The sequence below is a fragment of the Apis mellifera genome, linkage group LG12 (assembly GCF_003254395.2).
Source record: "Apis mellifera strain DH4 linkage group LG12, Amel_HAv3.1, whole genome shotgun sequence".
Classification (NCBI taxonomy): Eukaryota; Metazoa; Arthropoda; class Insecta; order Hymenoptera; family Apidae; genus Apis; species Apis mellifera.
The window spans coordinates 914400-926335 of NC_037649.1; the positions used below are offsets into that span (position 1 = coordinate 914400).

The following is an 11936-nucleotide window of genomic DNA, read 5'->3' on the forward strand; positions in this document are numbered from 1 at the left end:
TTAATTATATATAAATGTTGAAAATTATTTTATTCTTTTGATTTTCTTTCAAAGTCAATTAATTTTAAATATATTTTACAATTTCAAATTATTTTATGTATTATATAATTGTACATTTCAAATATTTATAACATTATAAATTACTATTATATAGGAAATTAAATAGGATTTATAGAAAATTCAAATATTAAACACCACCTGACAATATATTTTCTAAAAACTAGTACAATATTATCATACAAAGAATGTGGGTTTGAAAATTATACGTACACAGGGGTAAAGATCTTTTCTTCATTAACTTGTTATTCTGTATATATTTTGTAGCGGTGTTATAAAAATGTAACACAAAATATTTTTTCTTAAAGTAATACAATTTAAAGACACTGTCAATTTACAATCTCCTTTGCTAATTAGATGATAATGTTTTTTATTCATTAATGATTAAAAAACTGTATATACTTGTCTTGATATAGTGTGTCTCAGAATGATACAAACTTTATTTTTTCAAAATTTTCATTTATCAGTGCAATCCAATTTCAGTTCATATTTTGATCCATTTTAAAAATTTTGGATAAAATCCAAATATATATATATATATTTTTTTTTTTTTTTTTTTGATAATGAAGCTTATATTATTCTGAAATATATAAATAATAATATAATAATAAAAATAATATAAAGTTAAAAATAAAGCTGTAAAATATTGATTAAACATACTTTTGTGTTTTTAATCTTCTTCTTCTCCTGATTCAGATTCTTCTTCTGCATTTTGTAACCACTCAACGAATTTTTTCATTTGATCTAAAAACATCATTTTTCCTTTAACAGAATGGCCTTCCTTATACCATTTCAAAATTACTTCTTCCGATATTACATCCGCTAAAATAAAAAATATTAGATAAAAAGATGAAACAAATAGAAATCATTTATCTACTATATATTTAATATTATACATACTTTTATAAAATAGTAAAACAATTTTTTGGAAGACTTTCATAAAGTTCATATTCTCATAACAAAATTCCTGGACCTTGAGAATAAGCGCATGCTCAGATCTGGCAGTGGTTGTAAAAGCATCAAACAGTGGAGTGTATACTTTTAAATGTTTCAGTGCTTGGTCAGCCACTAATTCTTCTTTTTTATTCCATTCAGCTTGACCCATAACTACAAGCCAAATCTAAAAATTTTTATTGTAATATTGTAACATAATATAATATAATATATTATAATATATTAATAATAGCCATAAAAAAATGATTACCAGGCCAATAACTTCATGTTCAGGAATACCACTCTTTTGTGCCATTTCTTTGAGATCAAGTATAATATCTTTTAAAGGACGATTATCAGCCAAATCATCCAATAATAGTTGTTGCAAGTCTCGTTTTGCTTCTTGACTTGCTTGAGCTTTATGTAATTTTACAATGTCTGCAAGACCAACAGCTTCAAATACAGATCGAAAATACTCTTCGGTTCGTTTATTAGGCGGCACAAATTCCATTAACCTATTGATTAGTATTGAAAAAAAAATAATAATAATAATAAAAATAAAAAAAAATAAAAAAATAAAAATAAAAAAAAATAAGAATAAAACAAAAAATCAATAGATATAAAAGAGGTATAACAATAGATTTTAGAATATGAAATTTTCTCATACCTTCCTTCAATATTGCCTTTTTTCAATGCAGTCATTAAACTTGACAGACCTTTTTCCTGTCTCCAAGTGACAAAAACTTCTAATAGAAAGTCTAATGCTAAGTTGTCTTTAACCAGATGTTCATTAATTAAAACTGATAAAACAGTAGGTGGAACAGAACCATTGGATATCCATAGAGCTGTCATTCTAGCTAATTTTATTCTTTCTTTAGGAGTAAAACCTTTCATAAAAACCAATACTTTTTTCATTTCTTCTTCAAACATTTTTTCCAGATATTTATAACGTCTCATAAGTTTAATAAAAACCTATAAATAATTATTTCCAAAATATTAAATATTTTATTATTATATATTATATCATATAATGAAAGTCTTATAGAAAAATACTTTTTTTAAATATACGTAGAATAGAATATATTACTTGTTCAAAATTTCGCATAGATTCCATATCTTCTGGTTGTTCAAAAACACAAGCAGTAGTTTTAACTGGTTTATCACCATCTTGAGCAATAGAACCGCCTGGAACCAAAAGTCCACCAGCTATTAAGATGTCAAATAAGTCCTCCCCATATCGGCGGTAATCTAATTTAGAGCCAGCTGCGTCCAAGTACTTTGAAATTGCATCTAAGTCGTTACCAGCCTTTTCCAAACCAAGTAAAATCGCATCTCGAAATCCCATTGGGTCATATTTTTCTTTTTCATCTAAAAAATTATTTTTGTAATTTTCATTACATGTCGTCTAAATTATAATAATTATATTTATATGATAATTATAATAATTATACTTTTATAACATACCTCTTTTTCTGGTCTTTATGCGTTGACCTGATAATATTGGTTTTTCTATTTTTTGACTCATACAATACCTTTCTGAAAAAATAGAAATTTCAATAAATATGTTTCAAAACTTTTCAATTTTTTGTAAATTAAAAAAAGTTAATATATTTATAATATTGTTTGTCTTATGTTAACATTTAACATAAATTTTAAAAATTATTATAATTGTTTTAAATAAAATTGTTTTTATATTTATTAAAAATATTTATATTGTAAGATATAAATTTAATAAGGTTAAAAAAGAAACTATAATGCAACCATAATGAGCTGGCATTTGACTTTAAATCTGTTGGCACTTCTTTGACAAATGGCGACTTTCATTAAATATATTCTATTACGTCAAGATTCCTACTTATAAATTTATTTTATAGAATTATTAGCATTCTTAAATATATGTTAAAAAATATATATTTTAAATAATTTATCATTTCTAAAATTAAGGTCATACAATGAAACCGCGATGGCTGAAATTTATAAAAAAGTTGAACCTTTTATAAAGATCAGGTTATCTTATAAATGAACAAATATTATTTAAGTTTTTTAAAAACTTTTACTTCTTAACTTACTTAGATGCACGTCCAACTGTAGAACTACCCCTTTTCAGGTGTATAAGGGCGATACGAAATATCTCAAAGAGGATTTTGAGCACTTGAGATCAGCGAAACCGAAGAGAATCAACTTGAAGAGAAGCCACAATTGACAAGGAATAGATAGGATACTCGAATTTGCATTTCGTAAAGCGTTTTTAACGCCATCTAAACAATTCAAAATACAGTATTAAAACTAAAATTTGACATCTATTAAGAAAAAGAATATAACGACATCTATTTTAAGAAATGATATATTTATTAAGAATAGCGATATACATGTCAATACTATTTAATTTAATATATGTATTCATATTGTTCAATATATTTAAAATAAATAAATAAATATATGTATATATTTAATAAAGCGTTAACATATTTTTATTCTCGTTTACAAACAAGTTTTTCAAGTGTATTTGTTTTAATATAAACTAAAATAGAATAAAATTATGATATTGACAAGTAAACAAAAAAAGTTTTATAAATTTTTTTCTCTAAGTAATAATATTATAAATAATGTACTGAATAAATTAAATATTATTATTAGAATAGAAATAATATTATAAATAAATAATAAAATAAATTATCCAAAATATTTATATTTAAAAAAATAATTTATATTTAAGCAAAATTAGAATTATTTGTAACTTTCATAAAATAAAAGCTAATTTCTAATAAAATTTGTTCTTCACTTATAATATAAATATGAAATATTTATATTATATATAAATATTTTTACTATTTTTTACTCGAATCTAATTATACATATTATTATTAGACATTATATAGATATGTAAAATAACGTTGAATACATGAACATAACATTGCATATATAAACTAGATATATTGAAAAATATGTAAAAAAAATATAAAAAAATTATGTTAAAGAAATAAAAATATATATATAAAAAAAAAAGAAAAAAATAAATAAAAAATAATAGTATGTAAATAATTTTTTCTCAAAAAAATTTAAAATAAAATATTGAAAATACTTTATAATCTATCCAATGAAATATTTTTATAATCTAGATAAAAACAAGGCAGCTTTGTAATTTTGAGATATAAATAGGTAATTTTCTTAACGTTAATTTATTTATGAAATTATTTTTTATTAATATAAATATATTTTCTTAACTTATTTATGGCAAAAATTCATAAATAAAATCTATTTTTACAAAAATAATCTATTATAACAATTGGATTAGTAAGTAATATTGTATTGGATTATTTAATAAATATTATTAATATCAACTGAATGTCATATATAATCGATTTGAATAATTTTCAAATATCTTAATAATTCAATGATATATTTGAATTTAGATATAATTGTATTAATAATTTTCCAGCTAAAATCGCAAAATATATATTTTGATTTATGTATATTTAGTCAAATTAGTATATTTAGAACAAATTCTAAATATATATATTGCGCAATTTTTATACGAAACGAAATGACATTATGTGAAACTATACAAAAATTATCTTTAACATTTTAAATGTGATTAAAGACTTTTTTTTAAAAATATTTTTCTAATATATTTATTATTATTATTATTTTAAATGAAATTTAATAGTTCGAAATTAAAACTAATAAATATAGTTCAATTTATATTATGTTGGTCTTTTTTTGATTGGAAAAATCTTGCCAATATGTTAAATAAATCTTTATATAGAAAGAAATAAAAAAAATTGAATTATCGTAATATATTTGCTTATTACCAATGTGCTAATTTTTAATCAGTTAACTCAATTTTTATTACATCTTTTTTTTTAATAATTTATTGAACCAATAAAAATTGAATTATAAAATTTTCAAAATATTCTCCATTCGAGAATGTAGATATAGATTTTAATTAAATCTTAAACTAGAAAATAATATAAAAATTATTCATATAGAAATTTTAATATAATAAAACAATTTAAATTTATTATATTTTTTTCTTAATGCATTAAATACACAATTATAAATGCTAATGTATTATTGATAATATATTTATTTATAGATTTATATAGAAATAAATAAAGTACATATGTAACTTCATTATATGTTTGACATATTTTTTATTATTATATTTAACATTTTCATTTAATGTTACTTACTACTTTTTTTATTTTTCTATTTATTAATATTTATAAAATTAATATTTTCAAAAAATTGTTTAATATTTTAAACAATTTTGTTTATGTAACAGAGCATGTTAGAATTATTTATTTAGTTGATATTCACTACAATCTGCTGATAGAATGACATGATTAAAACACATATTCACAATTATTATTAAGCTGGTCATAATTTTGATGAATGTACTCCTTTCCTTGGTACATCAGTAAATGGTTTTGGCAATGAATATAAATTCTGACTAATTTTAAAAGATAAAATATCATCAATTTTTTTATATTCGATAGTATTATTTATTTCATTTGATTGCTCAGTATTTTTATTGGATTCCACTGCTTTTTCATTATTTGAATTATTTGAATTTTGATCTTTTAATGTAGAAATTACGTGTACTGATAATTTACGTTGAATATCATTTTGAAGTATGTTCTACAAATATAAAAAATAAAAAATTTAAATCATATTATGATATATATTTATTTAAATTATTAAATTTAATTATTATTTAATTATATACTTAAATTTATTTAAATAATAAGATAATATTATTATATAATTTAGATACGTACTTTATAAAATTCTAATATTTGATCTTTTGTTATAGTTCTTAAATATGCAACTTCAATATTTGCTCGATCAAAATTATATTGTTGTGATACAATTTCATTCCAAAATATTGAAGATAAAGTGGTCATTTGTTTAGGTTTTTCAAGTCGTCGTATTGCTAATGATTCTTTATGTGCACTAAATTCTTCTTCTGTCATAGATGATATATTTTGCTGAAATATATTAAGTTTAAATGCAAATTCTGAATATTTAGTAATATTTAAAATTTAATTACTAACCAGCATAGAATTTAAAAATGTATGAATTCTTTGTTCAACATATTTAGGATGTCTATCACTTTGAACTATAATTCTTAAACCTTGTGCACCATTTGTTCTTCGTACTCCACTAAATACTATATATCCCAATTGTTCTTTAGTTCTTAGTGTAGTAAAACAAGGTTCTGATAAAATCTGTGCTAAAAGTTCTAGTAACATATTTGATTCTGTTGATTGTAAGCCAGTTTGGCAGTAAATTTGTGTACATGAACTGCTATGATATTTAGTTTGCACTTCAAATAAAAAATGACAACCTAGGAAGAATATTTTTCTTAAAACAGAAAAACTATTATAAATAATTAAAATACATAAATAATATATAAAATTGATATAATTTAATGTGACATATAAAGAATATATATGTAATATATCTATAAAGATTAATTTTTTATGAAAATTTTTGTTTGATATATGCAAATTTATATATATTATAATAAATTTTATTATATTTTTTATATACTATATAAAATTTATTATAAATAAATTTTATTACAGATATTATTTGAAAAATTATTTTAATATAAAAGATTAAATATACTTACCATCTTCTAATTTGATTTCACGATGTAAAATTAATTGTCTAGATAAAAGTGGAATTATATGAGGAATTGCATTTGATAATTTTGATTCTATCAGTCTTGCTGTTTCTATAGCTTCTGACATTGTCATGTTACCATGTATTAAACATTCCATATGTATTTTACTCAAAAATTGAGGAATAAAATTTTCAACTTTTTCAACAGTTAAATCTAGATATAAATATGATAAATAAAATTTTAATATTTTTATCTTAAATTATTAAAAATATTTTGGCAAATTCTATATAATATTAAATATAAAATATATTGTATAATACTATATATATTATATCGTGATATTATATAATAAATTGTAAAGAAGATAATATTATTAAGATATAATTATTTATAATGAATATTTTTTATTTATGTATCTATTATTCATTAAAATATCTAGATGTTTTACAAACTTACAAGACAAGGCATTTAATAATTCATCCTTCATCCAAATTTGTTCTGATAATAATACAGCAAGATAATAAACTGCATGCTGATATGGTTGTTCAGCTTTATAATTTTTTAGACTTCTAGAATACTAAAATTCATAAAAATAATATAAAAATCAATGATAAATATAATAATATATAATAAAATATATAATACATGAAAAAAAATAATAATAATAAAAAAATTACATTTTCTTTCCAAATTGCAAATCTTTTTCGATCAACTTTAAAATTAAGCATTTTATCTATAATTTTATCTAGTAAAACACGTTGTTTATCATCATAGCCAACAATTCCCAACTAAAAATACATAATACAATTATATTATAATATACAATTATATAATAAAATATTTAGTCAGCTTTTACTCACTGTCATCCCATATTTACTATTAGTAAGTTCCCATTTAAGACCAACTATATCAGCAGCATATGCAAATTCATTTAAAGCATCACGAAATAATAATACAAATATGTACGTTAGATTATAACTAAGAGGATCCAAATATGCTAGTGGACTGTAAAACAAAGTATTAAATAATTTTATAATATATTTAATATAAATATGAATTAAATTATATTATATTATATTTTATATAATAAATGATATAAAATATATTTAGTATAAAGAGTTTCCTTAGTCTAATAAAATAGTATTAATGAAAATTGATTTTGAAAAAGTATAAATTTATATTATATAAATATTTTAAATAAATAAATAATTAGTTTTTGACGGAAAAGTATAATTTTTTATATTTTAATATATATATATGTATTTTTAAACTATACAACAGTTATTGGAATAATTAATAAACTTTATCTAAATCTTAACAAAAAATAACAATTTTATATTAATTTAAGAATTTAAAAAAATTTTAAAAATCATTTTAATAGATATTAATTCATTCTCAAAATTAATTATATAATTACTTTATATATTTTTTTTGTATAATATGTTAATATGTATAATACATAATCAGAAAATTCATACTTTTTTCATTCAGTAATGCAATTATATTAAAATTGCTTTTACACATACATATGTATATATAAAAACTATCATCTTGAAAGAAATATGACAAACATTGTTGTTAACTTCATCAGAGATAAAATAATCAGGATCAGTGTATCATTCAACCTCTAACTATAATGCATATAAAACATTGAAATATTTTCAATCATAACAAATATACAGAATTTTATTTTTTTTTTAAATATTTTTACCTGACAAAATCAAGAAATAAATTAGCCTTGGGTATAAGAAATTCTTCATCTTGCTTAAACCATAATCTTATTAACGAAGTATCTTCAATAATAACTGGAAATTTGGATGTCTATGTATAATAAAAATAAAATTTATTATATATATACATATAAAAATACATAAAAAAAAAAATAAATAAATTTATTTACTTTGTCTCCTATTGGTTTTATATCAAATTTTTCTGGTATAAACTCATTCTTTGGTGGTAATTTTAAATCTGGATTTAAACCAGCATTAATCCATTTATTTATAATATCTGGTGATATCTTTTCTTTTTTAAATTTAACACCATACCATTTTTCAGTTTCATCACTTATATTTTCAAATAACTTTCCAACTATATGAATTCTAACGTTTTCTGGTTTCAAAAATTCCATTATACATTTAATTAAATCTGGTTTCCATTGTAGAAAAAGATGTTCTACTATTAAAATATCTTCTATTGGATAATCATACAATATTTGTGCTAAACCACTGACATAATCACAAGGATAACTTTTTTCTTTAAATCGGAAATTTATATTTGCTACATCTTTATATTCCTTCAAAACAAAATAGTTATTTGATTAAATATAATTTTATCTTTATAATTAACACTTCACCAATGAAATGCATAATTTTTTATGCAAATACTTAAAATTATTTGTTATTTCTTAATATATTATATAATTTATTATATAATATATTAATTTATTATATAATTTAATATATTATATATTAATATATTAATTTTATAATATATAATTAATATAATATATTCATACATATATATATATATATATATATATATATATATATATATATATTTTCTTGTAAAAAATTAGAAAATTAAAAAATCTAGATATAGAAATTTTAGTTCTTAATGGCGAAGTGTTAATATTTAAATATTTGTATTATATAATAATTAATTTATGAATAATTACATTGTAAATCCATTCAATTGGCCCATTTCTTTTTAACATATTAATATATTGGAAGGTTAATAGAACAATATCATCAATATGTTGAATACCTTCTTCTGTTAAATCAACAAAAACAACAAAGAAGCTAAAACCTCTAGCACCTAATCGTTTACCTGATCCTAATGAATTACACCATCCTTTTGCTTTCAATAAAGATAAGAGTGATCCTTCACCTTCATGTCCCAATAAATGTGAAATATAATGAGCAGGCTAAAAAAAAAATAAAGTGAATATATTTTTATTGTATAAAAATTTTATTGTAGAAAAATAATTTAATATGTTAAGAAATAAATATAATTATTACCGCCGATTTGTAATGTTCTCGTAAATCAGGTATAGGAAATATAATATACAAACTTCTAATGTCTTTTATTGGAACAATATACCACTTATGTTGAAAGTGTTGCTCATTAAAAGGATGTTTTGGCCAAGTAGGTACTGGAATTTCTTTATTTTTCACTTGAGAAAATAATTCTACTACCATTTTTTCAAGTTCATTTAAATTCTCTGAAAATAAATATAATTTATAATTAATTTTTTATTTAAAGTTTTTATTTCATGTAATATAAAACATAATTAATTATAAATATTAAATATATTTAAATTTGTTTAGAATATATAAAAGAATATATAAAAAAAATTATTAAAATTTTACTTTAAAAATTATATTTTTTAATTAAAGTTATAATTTTTATTAAAATTAATTGTAAAATATTAAGTAAATAAATAAATGAAATATATTTGATTTACCTTTGCCAAGTACACATAATGCCATAATATTAGAAGAATAAAATTTATTATGAAATTCAAGTAATTTTTCTCTTACATTTATTCCTTTTTGTTTTGGAATTATATCTAAGGTTTCCTTATTTCCAGTAGCAAACCTTGAAAAAGGATGATTTGGATCAGCAGATGATTTTTCTAATTGATCAAGACGCCATGTGTCATTTGCTATATTTTTCTCACATTCCAAATGAATAGCATTTAATTCTAAATCAGTTAAAGCTTCTGTAAAAAGTGGTGCAATAAAAAATTGTGCAAAACGATCTAATGCACCTCTTAATTTTTCTGCATGTACATCAAAATAATAAAGTGTATGATCCATATGAGTTGATGCATTATATGAACCACCATTTTGTGATAAATATTTATTATAATCATTTTTTTCTGGATATTTTTCTGTTCCTAAGAATAACATATGTTCACAAAAATGTGCTAAACCTAATAAATCATCTGGTTCACTTAAATAACCTATAAAAATAGATAATATAAAGATATAAAATTTATATTATAATGTAAAATCTATATTATAAAAATAATAATTATATTTTATTATACTTAAAAATTAAAAATATATATAATTATATAATTATATAAATATATATAATTATATAATATTTGATTTTACCAATATTCACATTCAATGCTGCGGCACTTTTATCAGTTGTAGCATCACTAATCAGTAAAACTTTCATTTTATTATTAAGTAATAAACCTCTGTATTCTCTTTTATCATTTGGTGATTTAATTATGTTATTATATTGTTTTTCTATAAAATTATTGGCCATATTGGCAGTTATTTTCATATTATATGATTTATATCTGAAAAAAAAATAAGAATGTTATATAAAATATAAATAATTCTTAATATTATTTGACAATAATAATTAATCAAAAATAAAATTCCTTTTTATAATATAATATAGATATTAAAATTAAATTTTTCTTTTAATGATAAAAAATATAATGATATTATTACAAATATTAATATAATATTCATTTTGCTATAAATTATTGCTAACATATTGAATATATAAATGTTTAATAATTCTACTTACAATCTTATATCTTGCAATTTTGTTTTATAATATTAAAATCTTTTTAATACTCAAGTTTTACAATTTTGTTTTATCTCAATTAGTTAAAAAAGAATTTTTTTTAATAATAAGGTTATTGTACGTGTTATAATAATAGCGCAATTTTTTAATGATCGATAATACAATAATGTACGTACTATAAAAAATATTGCACGAAATAATAAGACGTACTGTTAGGTTAGAATAAATATAAAATCACAGTAACGCACAATTATATACTGCACATTATAATTTCTTGATATCGGAAAGTAATTTTAATATTTTGAAATGCATTGTATACTTGTATTAAGATATTTATGATAATATACATAAACTTTAAATTTATTGAATACTAAGTAATAAATATATTCTTTCTATTGTTTCACAAATTAGTAAAGATTTCATTCAGATAGATCATGATCGAATTGTACTATGTAATGTTTCATCAAGAATACATGCATACCTGTAAACAAAGAAAGAATGGGTTGGTTCATAAAAAATACGAAATTTAAATATATGTGTTAAAACCATTATTCTTTGTAAATTATTCTCCAAAAATTAAAATTTATTTAATCTTGTTATCATGATTAGTATATAATGTTTTGAAGTAAGTTGCAGTGAATTTCTATAGTTAATTTTTATTTTATAATAATATAATAAGAATTAAAATCATTTACAAGAAAATATTTATAATTAATATTGAAAAATATGGAATAATAATTTGTAATAATAATTATATTTTTAA

The 11936-nt window shown here is 19.8% G+C and overlaps 2 protein-coding genes across 5 annotated transcripts; both read right to left on the reverse strand.

The window, feature by feature from the left end:
* Window positions 1-187: 187 nt before the first annotated feature.
* On the reverse strand, window positions 188-3215 carry LOC411789 (protein krasavietz). Its single transcript, XM_395256.7, has 8 exons — window positions 3060-3215; window positions 2455-2526; window positions 2078-2358; window positions 1658-1962; window positions 1262-1505; window positions 958-1177; window positions 718-879; window positions 188-637 (listed from the first exon to the last, which is right to left on the reverse strand). The coding sequence occupies exons 2-7, from the start codon at window positions 2513-2515 to the stop codon at window positions 728-730; spliced, it is 1263 nt and encodes a 420-aa protein (XP_395256.3). The 5' UTR covers window positions 2516-2526; window positions 3060-3215; the 3' UTR covers window positions 188-637; window positions 718-727.
* A 1846-nt stretch (window positions 3216-5061) lies between these two features.
* LOC413539 (insulin-degrading enzyme) lies at window positions 5062-11722 on the reverse strand. Of its 4 annotated transcripts, none has more exons than XM_026444297.1 (14): window positions 11655-11722; window positions 10744-10937; window positions 10086-10586; window positions 9640-9842; window positions 9297-9545; window positions 8523-8915; window positions 8334-8443; window positions 7483-7627; window positions 7300-7410; window positions 7079-7199; window positions 6629-6835; window positions 6048-6340; window positions 5772-5981; window positions 5062-5631 (listed from the first exon to the last, which is right to left on the reverse strand). In XM_026444297.1, the coding sequence occupies exons 1-14, from the start codon at window positions 11720-11722 to the stop codon at window positions 5371-5373; spliced, it is 3066 nt and encodes a 1021-aa protein (XP_026300082.1). In that variant the 3' UTR covers window positions 5062-5370. The 4 variants fall into 4 exon arrangements, with proteins under 4 accessions (XP_026300082.1, XP_006558380.2, XP_016771068.2 ...); XM_006558317.3 differs by having other exon boundaries at window positions 10754-10937; window positions 11174-11656; XM_016915579.2 differs by having other exon boundaries at window positions 5371-5631; window positions 11174-11656.
* Window positions 11723-11936: the final 214 nt, after the last annotated feature.